The sequence below is a fragment of the Venturia canescens genome, chromosome 8 (assembly GCF_019457755.1).
Source record: "Venturia canescens isolate UGA chromosome 8, ASM1945775v1, whole genome shotgun sequence".
Classification (NCBI taxonomy): Eukaryota; Metazoa; Arthropoda; class Insecta; order Hymenoptera; family Ichneumonidae; genus Venturia; species Venturia canescens.
Window position 1 is genome coordinate 19,286,085 of NC_057428.1, and position 20,530 is coordinate 19,306,614.

The 20,530-nt window shown below is 49.5% G+C and overlaps 1 protein-coding gene across 5 annotated transcripts in view; it reads left to right on the forward strand.

The window, feature by feature from the left end:
- ss (spineless) overlaps nucleotides 1-20,530 on the forward strand; it is a 179,472-nt gene that overhangs the window by 39,682 nt on the left and 119,260 nt on the right. For 2 of the 5 annotated variants that reach the window (XM_043425684.1, XM_043425689.1), the window contains exon 1: nucleotides 19,715-20,067. The exons of the other annotated variants lie outside the window; for them this stretch is intronic. In XM_043425684.1, the coding sequence (XP_043281619.1) occupies nucleotides 19,949-20,067 (119 nt within the window). In that variant the 5' untranslated portion in view covers nucleotides 19,715-19,948. Of the gene's footprint in view, nucleotides 1-19,714; nucleotides 20,068-20,530 lie in introns of those variants that run through there. 5 annotated transcript variants of the gene reach the window in all.

The window sequence follows — 20,530 nt, forward strand, 5'->3', positions numbered from 1 at the left end:
GTTTAATTAAGGAGAAAAAATGAGGATCGGATGCTGGGTGCGCCGCGACGGAACTCGCTCGACGATCACGCATATCGATTTACCTCGATCGCGCGCTGCTCCCTCCTCGAATATTTCCTTTAATCATCGCCTCGCGCGAATAAACTATCGCGCGTCAAAAAGCAGCCCGCTAAAGGACCAATGGAATTATCGTCCTCGCACGACATGCCTCGCCGAGTACTGCGCTTCCAATCGAGAATAATCATCGAGTATTCGCACATTTGAGGATAAACGCGGCATCACGAAGCCTCATTTAGCCACATTGTTTGACCCAATTGTTCGGTGTCCCGCGGACGCGTCTGGCCAGCAGTTGCGTTCGCTCGCGCGACCGTTGGAAAGAAAGGAATCGAGATTCGGAGGCTGAGACGAGCCCGCGGAGCTTTGCTCCATTCCGTTTTTTCGTTTATCACGATTTTTAACGACCTCGGAGGTTGAACAGCTCGAATACATTATCGCGCGTTGCGCAGCCCACGAGAATTGAAATTTCGCATGTTCCTTGGCGCGTCGTGCACGAAAATCAATCTCCGAAGGTGTGCCGGGAACCAGCGAAAGTTGCTGCCGCAAGCTCGAACGAACCGCTGCTTTCACTACGGCTCACCTCTGCATTCAATTAATTTACATTTTCCCCGACGCAACTTCCAGAGGAAAATTTATGTCGCGATCTCGAGAGGGCGCTCCCTCGAATTAGCGGACGTCAAGGCCCTCCGGACGCATGAAAACGGCGCATTTATTCCCGTCAACTACCAACCCCTCGCCCCAATCGATAACGACGTCGTAAAGCTCCATTTTTCCACCAGTCACCGCTGAGAAAATCGTGAGAAATGTCAACCAGCCTTATCTGCAACACTGCCGAGAGCTTTTTGTTGCTTGCTCGGCCGAAAGAATCCGGAGCCCCGCGGGACAACGACTCGAAGCCTGCGTAATCGAATTCCGCGATCCTGAATTCAGAAAAACTTCAGCATGAGAAAAGCGTCGAAAAATCCTTCCATTTTATTACGTTTTCCCTCAATTGCCAACTTTTTTGCCGACTCAAGTCTCGCCTCGCACCGATCCAAAGTTTTCAAAGTAAATTTCAATCTGTCGCACTGTCACTGATCCCGGGTCGAGACGACCCGGAGGAAGCGGCCGTAGCGACGAGTTCAAACCCATCGCGCTTCTCGCTCAAAGTTCAAAAGGAGCGAATCGCGTTGAGCAGGAAAGAAGCGAGTGATGCATCTAAAAGGCTAGCGCAAATGATTACATCCGAACAAACGAAGTAACTTGATAAGCCAGCTCGTTTTCCAATGTAGCGAGTAATAACGAGCCAGGTTAACCGCGATCCCAATCGCTCCGCGCGTAACTTGAAGTGGAAACTTTCGAAATAGCGAAATATTCGTGAGTTCGCTTTTCCAGAGTGAAACTCGAAAAAGGTGGAATTATGAAAGACTTGCAAATAAAAAGAGCGAACGAAAGTGGGCGGAAAAGGAGAGGGGGGAGGGCAGGGTGAAAATGTTATGCCACAGAATTGTGAGTCGATAAGAATCGTGTGCACAAGTTTCATGTATGAAAATTGAGATGCCAGTGCGATTGTGTACTCGTTTTCCACGTGTCCGCACGTCCGTGAGCCGTTTTTCCTCCCCCCGTCCCTCCCGCTTCGACTCTCTCCCCCTTTTCTGTTAATTCAACAATTTTTATCATTGTTCGAGTCGCTGTGGCACGGAGATCGGATACTGCGAGGTATGGAGAGCTTGCACGCCACACGTCGAGCAGATACGGGAAATGTTTGGCGATATCGTCGGAACCGATCGGGAGAATAAGCCGTCGCGGTTACGGTGTAACGAGTTATATATCCAGCGGCCTGTTGTACTGATCGATCTCTGTTTATCCATTCATATTTGCCGTGGATATATACGCGAGCGGGTGGAGAGCTGGAAAAGCGTTAATCGCTTAGGCGGGCTCGATCGCTCGGGTCTTCGTGTCTCCGGAGAGCGACTGTGGCAATGAGCGTGATATAACGTTGGATATAAAGCCGAAGCGTTACACTGTGTAATTGTCCGGTGGAAGAGAGACGCGGCGCAAGTACCTGCCTCGACAGCGACCGATAATGCGATAGCAAATTGTTCGTCACGAAAAAGTGAAACGAAGCTTCCCCGCGTTCGAGCAGAGTGTCCGTTGTATTTGCATTTGCGGGAGGAACGGAACGCGCTGCTGGGCAAAGTCGAGCAGGGAGGTGTAACTAATTACGCGACGGGGATATTGTAGCCACGCTCGAATAAAATTCGCGCTACTCTTTCACCAATATTTACCCACCGCCCCGAACACGAAGACGGCAGCTCGAGCATTCGCCGATCTCGTGATTGTAGAATGCTTTTGTGGGTTTGATATCGCGCCGCGAGACAGACGCGTGCGGGGAGCTCGCTTTGGAGAAGGCGATGAAAAGCGTGAGAAAAGAGCTCAGGACGCCGGATAACGACGTCGATTCGATCGAATTTCGATTGAAACTCGACGAAGCTGCTATCGATTGAAGGAGCTGAGGGAACGTTTTAAGGCAGATGGGCGACGACTACGCGATCTTCGCACGAACTAGATTTTTCGAAAATTTCAATAAACGAAATTTATTTTCAAATAATAATTTTATTATTCTAGAAATATCATCGGTAGAGAACCAACATTTTAATACAATTTTGTTACTAAAGAAACGTTTGAAGAGCTCATTTTGAGTAGCGTCGTGCAACAGCTGCCGCTGCTCTTCGTGTCACGCTCTCAGCATTGTTTACAAATTTTATAGGACACGAAGAAAATGAAAAAATGAACGGTGAAAAAGTTTACCGGGATAAAAATGGTCGGTTTGTAAGAACTGACAAAAAAACGTCGCGAAACAAAGGATAAACGACAAAATATCTGAGCAAAAGGTCGAACTGACGTCACATGCGTGAACATACATTGAACGCAGCGTTGCCAAACGTTACCAATCCATTTGTCGTGCGCAATCCGAATGATTTCTCATCAGATATTTATTCATATTTCAGCCGATTTTAAACGGTAAGGTTAAAAAACTAAAATCCGTATGTATTCTTGAATATCCACGAAATACAACGGTCGATTCGTTTTTTGCGAATCTTTTTTGCATAAAAAGCACATATTCATTTTTGCCTACAAAAAATATGATCGCGTAATCTCGTATAATATTTACCGATCCACCTTAAGCTACGGCGAGTGAAATTTCGCCGTGCTCCGGTTCCTATGGCCAGGAACCGTCAACGAACAGTCTTCCGAGCGGGCCGCGAAGACGAGATGCTTAGAAAAGTTGAAAAGGAAACGACATTTTTGTGGAACGCGTTCGGCTGCAGTAGCCGGCGATTACCGGTGCTCGAGGCCGAGCCTCCGGGTCGCTGGTTGCAGTAGGCGGAGGCAAATAATCACCGGTTGGCAGCTCTCGGTGGCGGAGTCGTTCGCGCAAACTCGCTCCGGACTCCCTTCATCTCGGATCTTCCTCCGTCACCGCGAGAGTTTGTTTTTGTCCGCTCTCTCTGCGTCGCTGGGATCCGACGATCGCGGAGTTGTCGTCGAGTATTCTCAAGCAATTTCGAACGGCTTCGGTGCTCGCTGGCACGGTTCAAGAGACGTTCACACCTCGTGGACGCCGTCTGCTCGGGACCGCTTCGTGGGTTTCGCTCCGAAATGATTGGGCCTCCGAGGACTCGCTGCAATCTCCGTCTCCGGGAGTCGCTCTTTCCGCGTATATTTTCCTGCGCTCTTTGTACCCTCGCCGTCGAGAAAGGCCCGTCCCGGCCAGTTCCCTCCCCGAATCCCGAGTCCTTCTGCTTCCAGGTTCCCTGCTGCCGTAAATGAGAACGTGCATTGAAGCGTACACGTCGTCGTACACACAAGCCGTGTGTGTACAAAGGCGCTACCGGCGGTTACCAAACGGAGGAGGAGCTTAGCGCATTGCCAACGCAATTACCCCCATCCGCGTGTGGAAGCGACGGAGGCACAGGGCGTTCGAGGCATGCAGCCGGGGCGGGATGAGGCGAGGGAGAGAAAATCGTTGGAGAGGGTAGCGTCGAGAGTCTTAGACTCTGCTCGTTGCAGAACTCGGGTCCGCCATCTTGATGCGCCGGCCGAAAATCGCTCTCGTTTCGGGAGGACGCGCGGGAGCTTCCAGAGCTTCCGATTCCTCGGACTCGGACCGCGGTTGCGTGTCGAGGATCGTTTGATTTTGGGACAAGGGCCCTGGAGCCGAAAAGGGACGATCGGGGACCCGCTTCTAGCCTAATTGTTAACCTTCTCTGTCTCCGGGTCGCGTCCCCTCTCGGAGACGACGCCGAGGAGCCGGGAATCCGCTCGGCTACCGGCCCAGCCTCGTTACATCCCCCGAGGGCCCGTTTTCTATCTCCATTTTGCGGAATAAATAGATAAACGATGGAAACTAAAATGGTGGCGGAGAAACGCAGAAAATTTCTTGAGCCATGGCGTGATACGAGAGCTCAGCCGCATATTCTTGCCTATACGCAGACATGCCCACGTGAGACGATGCGGCCTCAACATCGCTCACGTTACGCCGCCGCCACGTCGTGAGAGATTATTATATTCATCCGCAGATATATTACGAATGCGGAAAAAAAAGAGCCCGATGCAACGCAACCGCAAAGATGCGCGCTGCGGAATTGCTCCCCCGTCTCTCTCGGCTCGATGTTTTATTCAACAGCTTCGAGGATTCTGCATTTTTCATATTCTATTCTTTCTCCCCTGCAGCTTTTTTTAAAACATATGAAAACCTCAGGATTCTCGCCATTAAACCGCACGATAGATCGGATTCGAGAACATACGAGGCGCGCCGCCTTCTTCTTTCCCTCGCGTAATGTGCGGTTAATTGGTGCAAAGGATGGGACTCGAATATAAGGGATTGAAGAAAAATAGAATCGCTCTCGCAGTCGAAGGGAACCGAGCTTTCGTGCTGTTTTTATTTTCCATCGCGGCCTCTCGAGACTCTTTCGTGCTCTTTGGATTCCGCGCACATTCTCGGAGTCCATTTATACTAGAAAACTGGAAAATCAACGTTGCTTCGAATGCGCGAGTCGCTGACGAAGCTTTCGTGGTGACGAAAGTTCCGCAGACTCGTTCGTTGCGTATCTTGCGCTCCTGCGGACAGCAACGAACGCGCGCGAGAACGATTTGTCAATCGTTTGAGAACTGGGTCACCGCGTGACATCAGCACTCGTTAAACATTGCGACGCTATTTCTAGGCTATCAAAGGGAGACCGCGCCGCACCGCGATCGTTATAACACAACTTAATTCCAGCGTTACTGGACGCGAGTGTGCACATGACTCGCATCATCTCCGAACGACTCGGCCTACGAGGGAACGCGAGTCATATACGCGAACAGCCTTTTTTCCCACACTCGTAATGGCGTCGCACTGAATACGAGAGACGACAGGCTGCTCGCGAGATGCGATCGAGGCTTCTTCTCACCGATCGTTACGTCACTCCGGCTTTTGTGCCGCCGAGAAAACTCAGAAGAACTCGTCCCTGGTGACTCCGAGGGCCTCCGCATTCTCCAGTTTTAACAGAGCACAAATCAACGTTTTGAGGAAACGAAGGTCGGTAAATGGCGGTGGAAATCGATCGCGCTTGAGCGTTGGTCATTCGATTCTAAATCGTGACCAAGAAGTTTCCCACCAACGAACGAAAGCGCAGAATCGAAGTCAAGATGGCGACGCCGCGTGAAAATCGGTGCCGAATCTGAAAGCGCGAATTTTTCGGTGCTTTTGGCTCGCTTTAGGATCGAAGAGGGTTTCGCGGATGACTCTTTTCCGGAGAAGCGAATGAGAGGCCAGGCGCCAGTGCGACGAGGCGAGCGAGGTCCCCGTGGCGAAGTTTAATCGTTTAACAGCCCAATTGGCAGGCATAAAACGAAGGGTTGCTCTTCGGATGTTGCGCGGATACGAGAGGAGAGTCGGTGGGGTGTTATCCGGCGTTATACGAGCTCCGGTCGCGAAGCAGCCCCGCGCCTCCGTCGTTTCTTGGAGCCTAGTCGAGGTCCGGATCGACGGAGTTTTGTTTCCGTTGCTTTTGCCCGCGCTCCGTACGCTCGAGCTCGTTTTCTTCTCCTCGTTAAATAGTAGCGTCATAAAAGCGGCAGAATAGAGAGGAGAAGGAAGGTGAATAGAAAGCGGGGACGAGTCGTCGCGCTGCGACGAGAGAGAAAAACGCCTCGGGACGATCTTTCCGGCGGATGAAAGAGATTCGATGCGACCAGCGAGCAAGAGAGTCGTGATTTCGCTGAGGACGAGGAAGAGGAAGCCCTCGAGGAGCAGACTAGCGAGACGGAGAGAGCGAGGTCGGGAGAAGTGATCTCGGTTTGACAGGGAAATAACTACCGTTGAGATTATCGCGAGAGCGAGGCTCTCACATTTTTTCCTCCTTCCTCGCTTCATCGAACATTAGCATCCTCCACGGACAACTATCGATCGGATAAACTCCCCATTATATTTCTATACGTAGCCTCATTTAAGGAGTATTTAAGAAGGCAGACAGGAAATCGAGCCCTCTTCTCCCTTCCGGCGCCTCCAATAATTTGCCAAACGTTTCTTACCGCGCGTCTCGCCCTCCGCGATGGCTTTGAAGAAACCAGGACCCCCGAACTGCCTCGGGATCGTACCGCCGCCGCGCGCTCTCAATAAACTAATTTCCGACGAATTATCGCGGCCTCGCTTGCTTTTTTTGGAAGTGATCAAAACCCACGTGACAACAAGCGGTCCGAGGAATCGGGTTTCTTTAGCTCCGAATATCCCAACAGTGCTCGCGTCGGTTCTCCGGGTCGAGCGGATTTCACTGCGCTGAAAATCCCTCGCGGGGAAGACGCTCAATAGAGAACGGAGGAAAACGGAGCGAGACCGGTGGGCGGTGGCACTTTTCTCTCAAACCGTGAAATCAAATCGGCCTCCGAGTTTCGTAGTCGGGATATAGAAAGGCCCGAGCGACCTCCGCGAAAGCGAAGAGATCCGCTGCCTCGAGTGAAATTTCACGATTCCCTGCTCCCCGGGCCGACCTTACGCCGAGTTTCGATGATTTTTTCGATCCGAGATCATCGGGGACTGGAAAGAATCACGGTCCAATGAGCAGCTTCTCAAGATTCGCTACTCGAGGAAAAAATCGGTCGGTTTTCGAACGCGCTCCTCCGGGGAGAACGATCCTCTCGGCTGCCATCGACGCGAACGCCATAATTGCACGTGCTCGCGCGGCGCAAGAAGGCCGTGAGAGATCCGGAGTCACCGCGGTGCACCGCGCTAGAATCCACTCGCCGTGTATTAATAATGAGAGTATTAACAATAATCATGAAATAACAAGAATAATTCGCTCGGAATATATTCGCTGGCGAGCGGCGTTTCTCGCACTCATCCGCGCGGCGCCGGATCCTCTCATATTTTTCGAATGCCCTTGACGCCGTGTTCCTTCCTTTCCCGCATAGAATCGTGCGCTTATTTCCAGCGTCAATTTTCTCATTATGGCACCTCCTGCACTCCGCAGCAATCGCGCGTTCGCTGCAATAAGAACACTCGGATGAGCCCTCGATCGTTCGCGGCTCCTCTCGGATCGGGCTCGCCGTCTGTATGTACCGGGAGTATTGCCGGGCGCACGAAAGGCCACGCGGGCGCCGCCATTATGGTAGCTACACGAGAACCCCCGAGAGCGGAGCGCATCGCTCCGCAAACTCGTTTAACCTTATTTCCATCTTTTTCGCCGCGTTTTCGAGCGATTAATCGTCGCGGTTTGGAATCGAATGAAGATTCGGAAGCGAGTTGATATGTGAAACGAGGAAAATTGGACGAGCAAATCCACCGAGTTCCCGAAGCATTGCGACCGACCGCACGAAATTTCTCGCTTTCTACTTCCTTCTCCTTCAGTTTCATTCGTTTCGTGAGAAAGTAAATCGAAAGGTTTGAAAAGAAAAGTCAAAGTTGCCGGGGTCGGTTCTCGGGGGTCGCGAACCCCGCAGACGCGGAGCGGCCGTTACAATCATAGGATTATGCATGGCGGACGACCGGGACAATCGAGTCGCCGCGCGTCACGTGGCTCGGTCGTGTCGAAATACCTGACGAAATACCGCACTCGAAGGAAAGAGGGAAAGAGAGTTCGAACGGAGAAAAAAACGCGGAGTTCGAGGAAGAAAAAAATGGGGAAAAAGGAGCAAGAGGCGAGGGACCGTCCTGCTGTGGCCAGCAGACGCGCCTGTCAATCATCCCCGGGCTAGACTACCAATTCTTCTCCTCCGTTCTCTCTCTCTCTCCCGGCATCTCATAATTTCTGATAATTTTTGTACACCGCTTTGCTGAAGAACCCGAGAAATAATCTTCTGCATCTTTTTTCCATCGACCTGAGTTATTCTCTCTTTATTGCTCCCTTTCGCCTGCTCTCGGGATCCTCTCTTTTTCCGATTATATGCCGACGTCTCACCCCGAAATTATTACAAGACCGGTAATTGCGCCGATCACGTTTACCTCCGGCTTCCTATTTATCCGTGCTCGAATTATAATAACAATGTAACGCCCGTTTGCTGTTATTTCTTATATTTCTCTCTCTCTCTCTCTCTCTCTCCTCCCCCCCCCTCCCGGCCGCCCCTCGACCTTCCTCTTTTCGAATCAACCGCCCGCGTATTATTGCAGCGAACCAATACCCTCGGCACCGAAGTCCAAACTCTTCTTTCCTCAGACAACTGATATTTCAGTCTATCTCTTGAGTCTCGGTTACTATTTTTTCCTCAATTTCATTTTACGAGAATAGATATTGGCGCGGGCATTTGCACGACTTTGGGGCCAACCGCGTGTTTTTAAATGCTTTCTCGTTCCGCAGAGACGACGCGAGGAATGTCAAACGATGGCGGAGCAGATTTTGGAGCGATTTCGTTGATGAAAAATGGACTCGATCGGTTCAGGTCTGGGAAGGGGGATCTGAATTTATTTGACTATTTTCTTTTAATTCGAGCTCGAATTGTCGATGTTTAGGAAATTCTGTGGGATCGCCGATGCGAATAAAGTTCGCGCGCACGACAAAGTTTGCACCCAGAATGTAAAATATAATGAAGCCGCCATTTTTTGTTCTTGTTAAACGTAATTCGTGGTAGATTGTGAAAACGCGATAAGAAAGTTGCACTCGGCGAACACCGCGAGCACAAAAGAGCGTTTTCCCAATAGCGCACTCGGAGCTTGTCGCTCTTGTTCGAGCAAACTTCACACGTGATAACGTTATAATCCTCGTTATTAGGCAAGAAAGTCGAGAGAAATAAAATATCGCGAGATTGTCGTGGAGACGAAAAAGAGTTAACGATGATCGAGTGACTGGCGTGCAGTTCTATTCTCCGCCCATTTTGTCCTCTCCTTACGTGCGCTCCTCATTATTTATACTTATGCACCGAAACTCGAGACGTCGTTCGAGACTCGACAAAATGGAACTCGCTCGAATATCTTCGTTCGAAGTGCGAGCTCTTTATTTCGAAACTTTCGTCAACATCGGGGCCGTTTCGAATTCGAAATTCTGATGAAAACAACGACGATGCGAACGTTCACCGACGTCGAATTTTTGCATCTAGAAAAAAATGTTCATCGACCAAAATTCCGGTAAATTTGACGAGAAAATGATCGTTCCAAGTGTTTCTTGTTGACTGAATTGATACTTTTTAAAATCAGTGATTTAAATTTTTATTTTGCAATAAAACCATAAAAAATAATCTAGAGTCGCGGCAGCGACTCTGAGACAAGTACATTTATAAGATATGACGAGTTGCTGCCAGAGACTCTTTACCGGAGCGATAGCGTTTCCAATTGTTTTCGAAAATTTTCAAAATTTGTTTCTTCAATAATTAATTAACTATATCATTTCGGAGAATATTATACGTTGACATATTTTTTATTATTTTTTTTCTTTCGATTGCGACCTCATCGAACTCTGTAGGTTGACGCGTTGAAGAGATATTAATTATTTATTGTACATTATTTCGATTCATTTGGACTGGCAAACTGGCTTACAAAAAAGTGGAAAATGATTTAAAAATGCACATATTTTATCTTCAGTCTCTTTAATTTCTCTTAATAAATCTCAAATGAAAAATGTTCCATCATATTTTCGTTGTATTGGCCTTAATAACGTTGTTCGAAGTTCATAATATTGTCATTTATCGAGTACCATCTGGAGAACCCAACTTTTATCGCGATGTATTTTTGAGTGTATTAAAACTAATGAAAATTCTTATGAAAACCTGAAAATGAGTATTATTAGTATAAACATCACAAGAGCAAACTTTGTATTAAATAAGGGTATTTTTTCTTCGTTTTTGTGCACAATTAACCAGCAAATCATGAAATAAACTTTAGGACATACAATAGTATATTACACTACAAGAGCAGAAGGTTTGAAATTCCTGCACTGCGCGTCATAATGACGCGCGGTTCAGGGCTTCCAAACGTCTGTCCGTGTGGTGTATACTATTTTTCTTTACAGCCGGTCGAAAGTACGTTTCTTCCGAAATGTTCATCTATCGATAGAAGACATTTGCGGCACGAGCGAAGCGAGTGCCAGCTGGTCGGGGGCAGGCATCAATACAAAAAACAGCAAATATAATTAGAGTAAAAAAACAACAATTATGAGTCAAACTTATGCCATTTTTTAATTTTAGGTTATAAATAACGGAACAAGTATAAATAATCGAACGATACAATTATTATAGTTTAAAGAAGGCTGTGTCTAGTCGTCTGGAAATCGTATGAATAAGGTTATGTTATCAAAACAGCGCTAAACTGCTATACAAGTCCGGATGGTCCGGACTACGGATTACGAAAGTACACACGACAAAAGTTCTCAGCAGCAAAATATATAATCCGGACGAATAGGCTAATGCTAAATATATGCGCTAACCGGACGATCAGACAATGCGTTTAAAGAAGAGTGTGTACTTTCGTAATGTGTCACTGCTTTTGTTAAATTTATTCCACGCACTTTCATTTTTCGCTACATGCAGTTAACAATTTCTCTATGAATATTTCCCGCTACTATACTTGATACTTTATATGAAAATTTGCTTTCCTATGCACCTGAAAATAGACCATTGTTTCGGACTTTTCATCAATTCGATTACATTATTTTTTGTCGTCGCATCGATTTAATCTGGAAGGTCAAGGTCTTTCTCAAAAACTGTGTAGGCAATATCGATTTAAACGTCAAACGTCAAAAAAATCACGTCAATAAAACTATGTCAAACCTTTCGGAATGCAGACAAAATTGTTTGCTCCCGCTGAGACAAATGACGCGCGTGCAGTTTTGACAGTGCAGAAATGTTGTACTTTAGATACTAAAATTGGTGCAAAACTGCGTACTTTCGACCGAGGTGTAAAGAAAATTTCTTTTTGTAGAGTCGTGTTATTTGCCATTTCAATAAAACTTGTAGTCGAGTTCACTCTTTTTGGTCCAAACAAATGGATTTTGGTCCATGAACAAAATTTTCTTTTTCTTTACACCTCGGTCGAAAGTACGTATTTCCGGCACCGATTTCAAAGCTGGAAGTCTAAGATTTGTGCACCGTCAAAACTGCCCGTGCGTCATGACTCACGAGAAGTTTTGACGTCATTATTTTTTTGATAGAGACAAGTTCATAGAAATTATTCTAGAAATAGAGACAATTCATGTAAATTATCTTTGCTAATCTCGTGTATTTGATGGCTGCTCCCGACCAGCTGCACGAGCGAAGCGAAAGGTCGGGTGCTTTCGACCGGCTGTAAAGAAAGAGGGAAAAATAGTCAAATGCCCTCGGCTTCGCTTCGGGCATTATGACGCGCAGTGCAATAATTAAAAACTTTCTGCCCTTGTGGCGTAATATACTAATTCAGTGCGTGGCCAAAACCAGGCTCCGATGGGGCTTGGATCATAAAAATCTTGCCACGATCCAGGTAAATTTGATGGCAATCCTCCGACTCAGGAGCCACGACGATTGAGATGAACGAGAGTCCAGAAAAGAGTAAAAATCCAGTCAGAAAATCATCATCCTCCCGCTGAATCGTTCGCACTGACTTTGAAGTGGATCGCTGAAGAAGTAAGCCGTAAAACCATCGCTGTCGTGTTTGGCTTTTCATTCGGAAAAGGAGGTTCAATTTCGTACGAAAAGAGGGTTGATTCGAAGGGTCTCTGCGGGGTTCAACATCCCGTGACCAGGAGATTATTGTAGGGGCGGCTGGATGGTCGTATCGAGAGGAACAATGGGAGACCTGCCGGAGCATCGGAGTCACAATATGTTGCGGTCGATCGTCGAGTTTTCATCGTGCATCGCGGAAGAGAAAAGGCCACGTGGCTTGGTGGGGCTGAATGGGATCGAATGGACCATTTGTCTTGCGTGACTCGAGTGGGTTTCCGTCGATCGGAAGCTCATTTCCAGTCTTCGCGGCGTTTACGTTTCCATTATTTTTCGTTTGGACATTCCTGAGTGAATTGATCGATTGAAAGACGAGGCAAGTTCGACGGATTCGAGGATAAAAGTGGCTCGAAACGCTGAGCAATGAAAAAAATACGACGAAGCTCCGGACAATCGAGTGGTTTCGCACAATGCAAAAATCGCGTTCCCGGATCGCTCGCGGAGCCTGCGATCGCGTACCGTTTTAATTACCGTGATATTCATAATCGCATTCAGTTCTCTTGCCCAGGAAATGAATAATTGATATTTCAATTACGAAAGTAGATGATTCCAGTGAACAATAACAGTATCGGAAACTCGTACGAATGCCGGAATAATGACGAGGAATGAATGAAAAAATGAGACAGAAACATTGCATTAGTGTGTAGGCGAATGCAGGCAACGTAGTTCCGGGGACACCACCGACAGCGGCAGGGACGATTCCCTCATTTTTTCTTTCATTACAATAAATACCGAGCAACGCGATGGTGGCCGCCCGTGGTAGTCATAAAAAAAACATCCGAGATCCTACGTCCTTCCAATTACACGCAATCAGCAGAATTATTCGATCGATTCCGCGCGCAGCATCGATCAGCTCATACGAAGGCAGGACACGTTGATAGCAAGTTATTCCTTGAATAATGCACGTCGTCATTGTTCTCGTTGAAAGTGTCTGCGATAGCGACAGAGACGTAAGAAAACATCGAGGCGTTTCGACGAGCCTCTCAGAGCCGTTTTTTCTGCAGGCCAATCGCATGTAAATATTTTTAAATAGAGGCATCGAGTTGTCGAATGCCAATTATTTCGCGTAATCGTCCCCGCGACTCCATGGGAAAAAGCGCATTAAATCTTGAGCTCGGGAACAACCGTCGTTTATTTAATAACTCGACGACGACGAATGTGCGTTTCTTCGCGTTGAAATACCGATCGTCGTCGACGCTGACGCCGATGAATTCTACCGTAGCCTCCGCCGCTTCGATATATTAAAATTCCTCGTTACGACAACGCAGAGAATGAAAAACAAAACGGAAATGATTATTGCAACAGAAACATATTCCTCCAATGAAATCTCAGCGCGTTAAAAGTCTTTAATTTTCGAGTTTCCATAGCAATTATTTATAATTGTTTCTCCATGCATAAAGTTATTGTAATTGGTGGCTCGTTCGAATCCAGCCCAGTATCGGGGCTCGTACGGGAAATTTATTTAGTAAATATTCGCAGTTATTTTCTTTCTCTCTTTTTTTTCTCTCTCTCACACACACGGCGATGCATTTCCTCGTGCACACAGCGCCGTGTACACGAGCCATTATGTATAAATAAATGAATGTAACGTGCTTGAAAATAATTCGTGTCTATAGTTGAGGAATAGCGTACAGTTGGCTACCCCTGCGAACGTCCACTTCGTATATCGAGTAATTATTCGTAGCACGCAATTATAAGCGGTGCCGAAGCGAGCTCGTCGAGATCTCTCTATATATGCACACACGGATATATTTATACACGTATTCATAAATACATAAATATACGAGCACACATTTATATGTAACTGCAGATACGTCCTGCGGACGCCCGCACACTTAACTTCTCCGCGCTATCGTCTCGTTGCATCTGACAATTGCAGCACCAGTTGTTGCGCTCCTGATTGCCCTGTTGTACCTGCCCAGCGTAGCGCACATTTCAAAACAATGATCTAACTAATTAGAACTCGAGTTTTTTCACTCGCTAAGCTACATCCAAAGTATCTCGCGTTCGACCTCGCACTCGTGCGCGCACGAAGAGCGTCTCCGTCCTTCTCCGCTGTCTGGAACGGGGACAGTTCTCCTGTCGCGGAGTCGCAGGATCCGTTCGGCTGAATGGGTTCCGCGAAGCTCGAAATTCGCAAGAGACGTTGCGAAGGGTCGGGATGGAAGGGACGCGACTCCAAATCCCCGCGACGAAAATCCTTCCGGTTATTTACATTCTGACCCGGAGCAGTCGGGATCAAACTGAATTTGAACGAAGGTAAGTTGAACGGAGTCTGATATCGAACCGTCGTTACCTCTTCCAGATAGCTGTAGGTAATTCCAGCCTTGCCTGGTGGCCGGCGAGTCAGCAGCGCGGTTCATGCTCGAGCCGATAGATGGCAAAAGCGGGCGTGTTCACTGCGAACCCGTCTTCTCAGCCGAGATAATCCTCTTTTTATCTGGCATCATTGGATCGCCAAGAATTTCGGAGGTTTTCAGTCCTAAAGGATTTCGCTGAGTTGGGATTCGTGTGCTCTCGAACGCGATTTTCATGTCGCTCGAAAATATCAGGCTCGCAGCGGAAGCTGAACCGCTGCGGGAGCAGTGCGGCGATGAGTTTCTCAACTGGGACGCTCGATAACGCGCACCGCGTCTTTGTAAACATCGATTAGCGGCCTCGTCGTAACAGCCATCCGCATGTTTATCCATAAAAATACACTTTTTCACTTTTATTATAGCGATGAAAAGCGCGAACGGAGCCGGAGCTTCAGAGGATCGATATTCCCAGTGGAAAATATCGAAGCCGCGAGGCTCCGCTCGCGGAGAATATAAAATATTGATATTCACGGATGTGGAAAGTGGCCGCCGGTTTTCCGTAATATCCGGTATTGCTCCAACGATCAATGTTGTCAACGAATGCCAGCCGCGTTGGTGCACGAAGCGAAACGAGCGTGGCTTCGATTTTCCGCACGCTTTTCCTCCATTCTAAGTTTTTCGGACGCTCTGCCTCCTGAAATTCAGCTCCAAACGCTCCGGAAGAAGCTCGTCGCCTGCAAAACAACTCCAGCGAAGGTTTTTCGACGAGTTTCACCAAAATTGTCTCAGTTCCCTGGCAAAAGCGCGCTAAAAGTACTAAAAAGTAGCTCGGCCCCCCTCGGCGGGCTGGAAACGTAAGAGCAGCAGAAAAAGGACAATCCGCTGCTGCTCCGCGTGCGCGAGCGAGGTCCAGGTTCGTTAAGAGAGAAGGTCACGACAGTTTTCGTAAACTAATTTGCCTTGGCCAGTGCGAGACTGGTCGAGTGGAGGAGCGCGAATTCGAGAGAGCGAAAAAGAGCGATACGGGATTGGAGTGGCCGAAGGGAGGACGAAGGAAGAGCGAAAAAAGAGCGGAGAATGGCTCGCGTGCGTACAGAATGCAACTCGCGGTGCCCGGTAGCGGTCGCATCACACTCTGGACTTGACGCCGATCTCGGGCTAGCGGTGCATGCATAAAATGACTTTTAAACACGAATGCGAATTCGGTTGAGCCAATTTGTGTCTAAAACACGATTATAAAAAGAGATCTGAGAAACGCAATACCGTTTAACGCCTTGAACACAAGAAAACTATTAAATTTTATCAAAACCCATTGAACGACGGACTTCTTTTTTTCTCGGATTAAGTGTTTACCGAAACATCGAAAAACTACGATTTTCTAAACTTGTTTTCGTTTACCAACGTTCCAGTCTGCTCGCTCCGTCGTAAAAGTTTCCCCAGAGTCCTCTCCATTGACAAACATATCAAAAAATCTTTCGTGCTCACAAAAATTCAATAAAATCTCCCTAAAAAGTGCTCAGAATTTCCCCAATTCCTTTCTCAGCGCCAAATTCTTCAGACCTTCAATAAACATCCAAAGATTTGAACCTCGAGCTTCTTCCAAGCTTCGAAAAACTCCAGGATTCCAGAAACTTCAGATTCTCTTGTCAATTCGCTTCCCCGAGGGAGTAAAACGATTCGAAATAATTTTCTCTCGGCCCAGTAAATTCGAGCGCACTGTCCAGAGCATCTCCGAATTCCCTGCGTCGAGATGAAGGCTCGTACGAGAGCCCGCGCCCTCCGCGCCAACGATGATTTTTGAACTCTCCAACTCCTTCGGATCCATTTTCCGGATGTATCGTGGCGTAATTACAATGAGAAATGACTTCAAAACAGCGATGAGAATCGAGGTGCCTGCCCATGTATTGGGAATCACGTGGACGGTTAGCGAAGCGTTTCTCGTTCGTGTAGCGGATATCGGAAGACACGAGCGATCCGATAAGGCTCACGAAGCGCGACTATATAATAGCTTAGAGATAAGAGAAAACGTGACGACTCGGTGGTAAGTGGCGATCGGTGTGCGGGCATCCTCAGGCTCCGTGGAACCGCACGAATCCCTGATGCAAACGTGTCCATGGAAGGCCGATTGCCACATTGATCGAAAAGAATCGAGACGCTGCAGCAGACGAAGCCGAGTTCAGCTATTTGCATCGGAAGACAAGAAATTCTTGTTAAAACGATCGAGTTCAAGGATCCTGCGATTGGGTGTCGTGGGTATGAAGGAGCTCGCGAGTATCCTCGGGATCCAACATTCTTCGCTCGCCTGTGCACGACCTTTGAACCCTCGTCGTCGAGGGGAGCCGTGATCGAGATGCTGACGTCGCATTTCTCTGGTTATGAGTGCAAGCTTCGGAGGATTTGAACTCCGGGGAAGAAGGGCTCGTTCGGGGACTGGAAGCTCGAATTTTATTTCGGTATTTGGACCTGGGCGTTTGCTGGCTGCTCGGAACTCGGTGGATTCCTTCGCCGGACTTTCCTCAATTGCGAAGTCCTCGGTTGGAAGCTGCACAGGAGTACCTGCTGGGGTGGAGTCGAAGGTTTTTCTCTCATTAAACGTCCCGAAGAAGGTCGGATTGCCGCGGTAAGTGCGAGGAGAGAAATGACCTTCCGCGGTGAAGGCGAAGATGATCGGGCAGAATCGTTGATAAAGATTGCGAGTGGAGCGGGCGGTTTGATGAAGAAATATCTCGAGGGTAGGAGTGGGCAGATCGACTCCCACCGTCGAATATTCCCGCTCGTAGAATCGCCTGCTCCGTGTGGCAAGCTGCGTCGATCGCTATCAGCAGGGATAAAGCCTCTCGCTCTTTCTCGCGTTCGCGCCGGTGGCGCCATGCTGGCCCTGCGATTGGTGGCCGCGGCGTCACCGAGGGCGGGCCCTGGCGAGCGTGGTGGGGAAAACGCGCGTAGCGCGGGTGGGGCGCGGTGGTCGATATCTGGGGGAAACGCTGCCGCGGCAGATGTCAGCATTAGAGGCGAGCACACTCCGGAGGCGAGAACACAGCGAGAGCCTTGAGAGCCTTTCGGCTGCCTGGTCTGAGCGACGCTTCCTCGCGCGCCCTCGAACATGCGCTGCTTTTGAGAAAGTTATTTTCCACCCGCTTCGCATCCGCAGCGTGAACAAGCCCGTGCCAGGATGCCAGGCGATTGCTGATCCGCGTGGAAACGTACCCTGGAAATCAGCCATCCTGAGCACGATCGAACCCCCCGTCCAGGAGACGTTTTGACGCTGCGTCGGAAATGAATCCACCAGGACGCCAGGAGCCCTCGAGCCCTGACCAGGTTCTTCGATCCTCTCAACCCCGCTGGCGTTCCCAGAATGAAATCGACGCTGCGAGCACACCGTCGCTCATCCCGGTCCAACGCGGAGTGCCCAGTCTCGAAGCGGCTCGATTCCCGGCCAGGAAAGCTGCAGGAAATCCCGCCTGAGGAGAGAGTCAGTGACTGCGTCGAATTGATCGGAACGAAGCTCGTCTTTCGAGCTCCTCGTTTGAAGTTGTCCTTGCCTGGGCTGAAGCACGCGCCCGGTGAGCCGCGTTTGATCCACTCGGGACGAGAGTACGAGCTTGATCGTCGAGAAGGAAGGTTTAAAGTGGTGGGAGGCGATTATCGTCGCGTCGGAAGATCCTGGTGGCTGCAGCCCGAGAAAGAGGGCCGGCGCAGGGAGAAGCTCGTCGGGGCTCCGGAGTGGACAAGGAAGAGGTGGACTCTCCGAGGCTCGGCGACGGGGAAGACGCGTCTCGGCACAGAGGACGCAGAGGCGGTGTGAGCGAGAAAGCGGCGATCTCCGACTCTCTCTAGCCAACGAGCGAGTCCTCGGCGTGCATGCATACGCGCGCGGTTGCCGTGGAGCATTCGCCACTGAAAGAGTGCGGGGCTCGCGGTGGTGGTAGTGCGCGTAGAGGTGGCAGCGAGGGGTGGTGGTTGTGGCGGATCCAACACCCGGAGGGAATAGGGGAAGTCGGAGGAGTGGGAGTCCGAGCCGAGCGAGTCGAGTCCCAGCCGGAGTGGGAAGATCCTGGCCTGCCAGTTTTCGCGGACACGTGACGACACTTGGCGCCCGCCGCAACGCCGCTCGCTCCTTTTGCGCCTGGACGATACGCTTGGAAAAGTGGTACTAAACTTGGAATAATTGAGCGGGAGTTTGTCCCCCTCGTCAATGATTATCGTTTAAATCGTCGCGAAGCATCGGACGAACCGATCTTTGCCGGGGCTCTGCCGAGTGTTGTTTTCGACTTTGCCGCGATTCGCGGCGAGCTGCGAGTGGATTTAAAACTGGATCGATCGGAATAACTTTTCGTGGGTACTTTGCCCTCGGTTCGCTCGAGAAAGTGCACTTTCGCTGTTTTCGTGGCTCCTCGGATGAGCGCGATGTCAACGGCGCGCGACACTCTTGCGCGGTGAAAACACGCGCGCACAATCCTCAAGCGGAATATCGTGGGAACGAATATAGTGAATTCACGGGCTCGGAATAGCCTCGGATAATCTGCGAAACGAAGTGACTCCCTCCTCCGGGTGGCTCGTTAGCTCCGGATCGTTGGTTTTTAACAGTGAATTTGAGTGACAGTGAATTGACTCCGAGTATATCCGTGTGCCGTACGATGGAGCGCGAGTGAGACTCGAAGTGCGCGTGAATATTTCATTGGCCAGTGTATTAAACTTCGCGTTGAGGTCTCCACGCGAGGCGCTAAGTGACAGCGCTCGAATCGATGTCTGACCGTGCATTATAAAGACACACTCCAGTTTTTATTGCGCTCTGGTTAGACTCGAGTAACAAAGTGCTCGGTGAGACGATCCGGGGGTGATCCTCGAGTGACAGTGACGCACGACCGCGGGAGCTCATCCGCAGAAATCTCCCCCCGAGGGCTTTTGCATTTGCGAGCAGAACCCATCGAGACTCCCCGAAGAAGCTCCCCCGGTCCCCGGGAAACCGTTGAGACCTCTCCGAAGCATTGGCGCCCTCGGACTCTCGTCCTTGTCAGTCGGTCGGTGTGGCCTTTCGCTCGACAATGCCGAGGAATAATGTAGCGAGTTAGAACGCACCAACGGGTCACGCTGAGAGGGCTGTCACGGCGGTCTGCAAAGTGTACGCGCTGGACAGGAGCGCTTCGGGGCTGGGGGTGGTCGGGGGTGTTGTCGGTGGGGGTGGTCCGGGGGTGGTTGGCATCTGTGGGCCGCCGCCACCTACGGTATCCCTCACGCCGACGGATTACGTTAGCGTCGCTGCTGCGGCATGCGGTTATCCACAACCGACGCAGCCGCCTCCTCTTCCTCCACCTTCTCACTCTTTGTCTCAATCTCATCCTGCGACTAACAACCCTGTTGCAGCCTCGATAAGCCCCATCAATAACTCTCACCAACTTCCCACCGGCCAACAAACTCACCCCATCGGCATCGGCGAACACCATCCCCTCGCTATGACACCGACCTCAGCCCCAGCCCCACCGACCAACGCTAACGGACCCAATAACTCCATCGCTATGAGTCAACTCGGCACCGTTTATGCCACCAAAAGACGGAGACGGAACGGCAAGAGGTCAGTCTTCTTACTTCTCATTATCACCTCCTATTTGCTCCTCTTTCTTTCTTAACCCGGTGCGCCTGGTCAACCTTCTTGATATTGGACTCCCAAGTGAACTTGCACCAACAACCAGCTTCTCGTTGTTTTCGAAACACCGCTTCTAACCCTGCGACGAGCGGGTTACGAGCTTTAGAGCTGGAAGCGGCTGATTCTCCCGCCGGAAACTGGGTCGTTGGTCAAAGTGCTTTGAAAATTGTGGCTCAATTATCGTCGTTGTTTTGAGCACTGACGAGATTCACTGTACGTTAAGGGCGAGTGGTGGAATTGCCTGGTCGAGTGAGATCAATTTCAAAACGGAAGCGTCGTATTCGACGGAATTTCTGTTGGAGTCGACGAATCGTGGGAGCAAAACGAAATTCGTTGGTTGGAGGAAAATTCGGTCGGCTCGAAAGTTCGATTAGTTGGCTAAAATATTTTT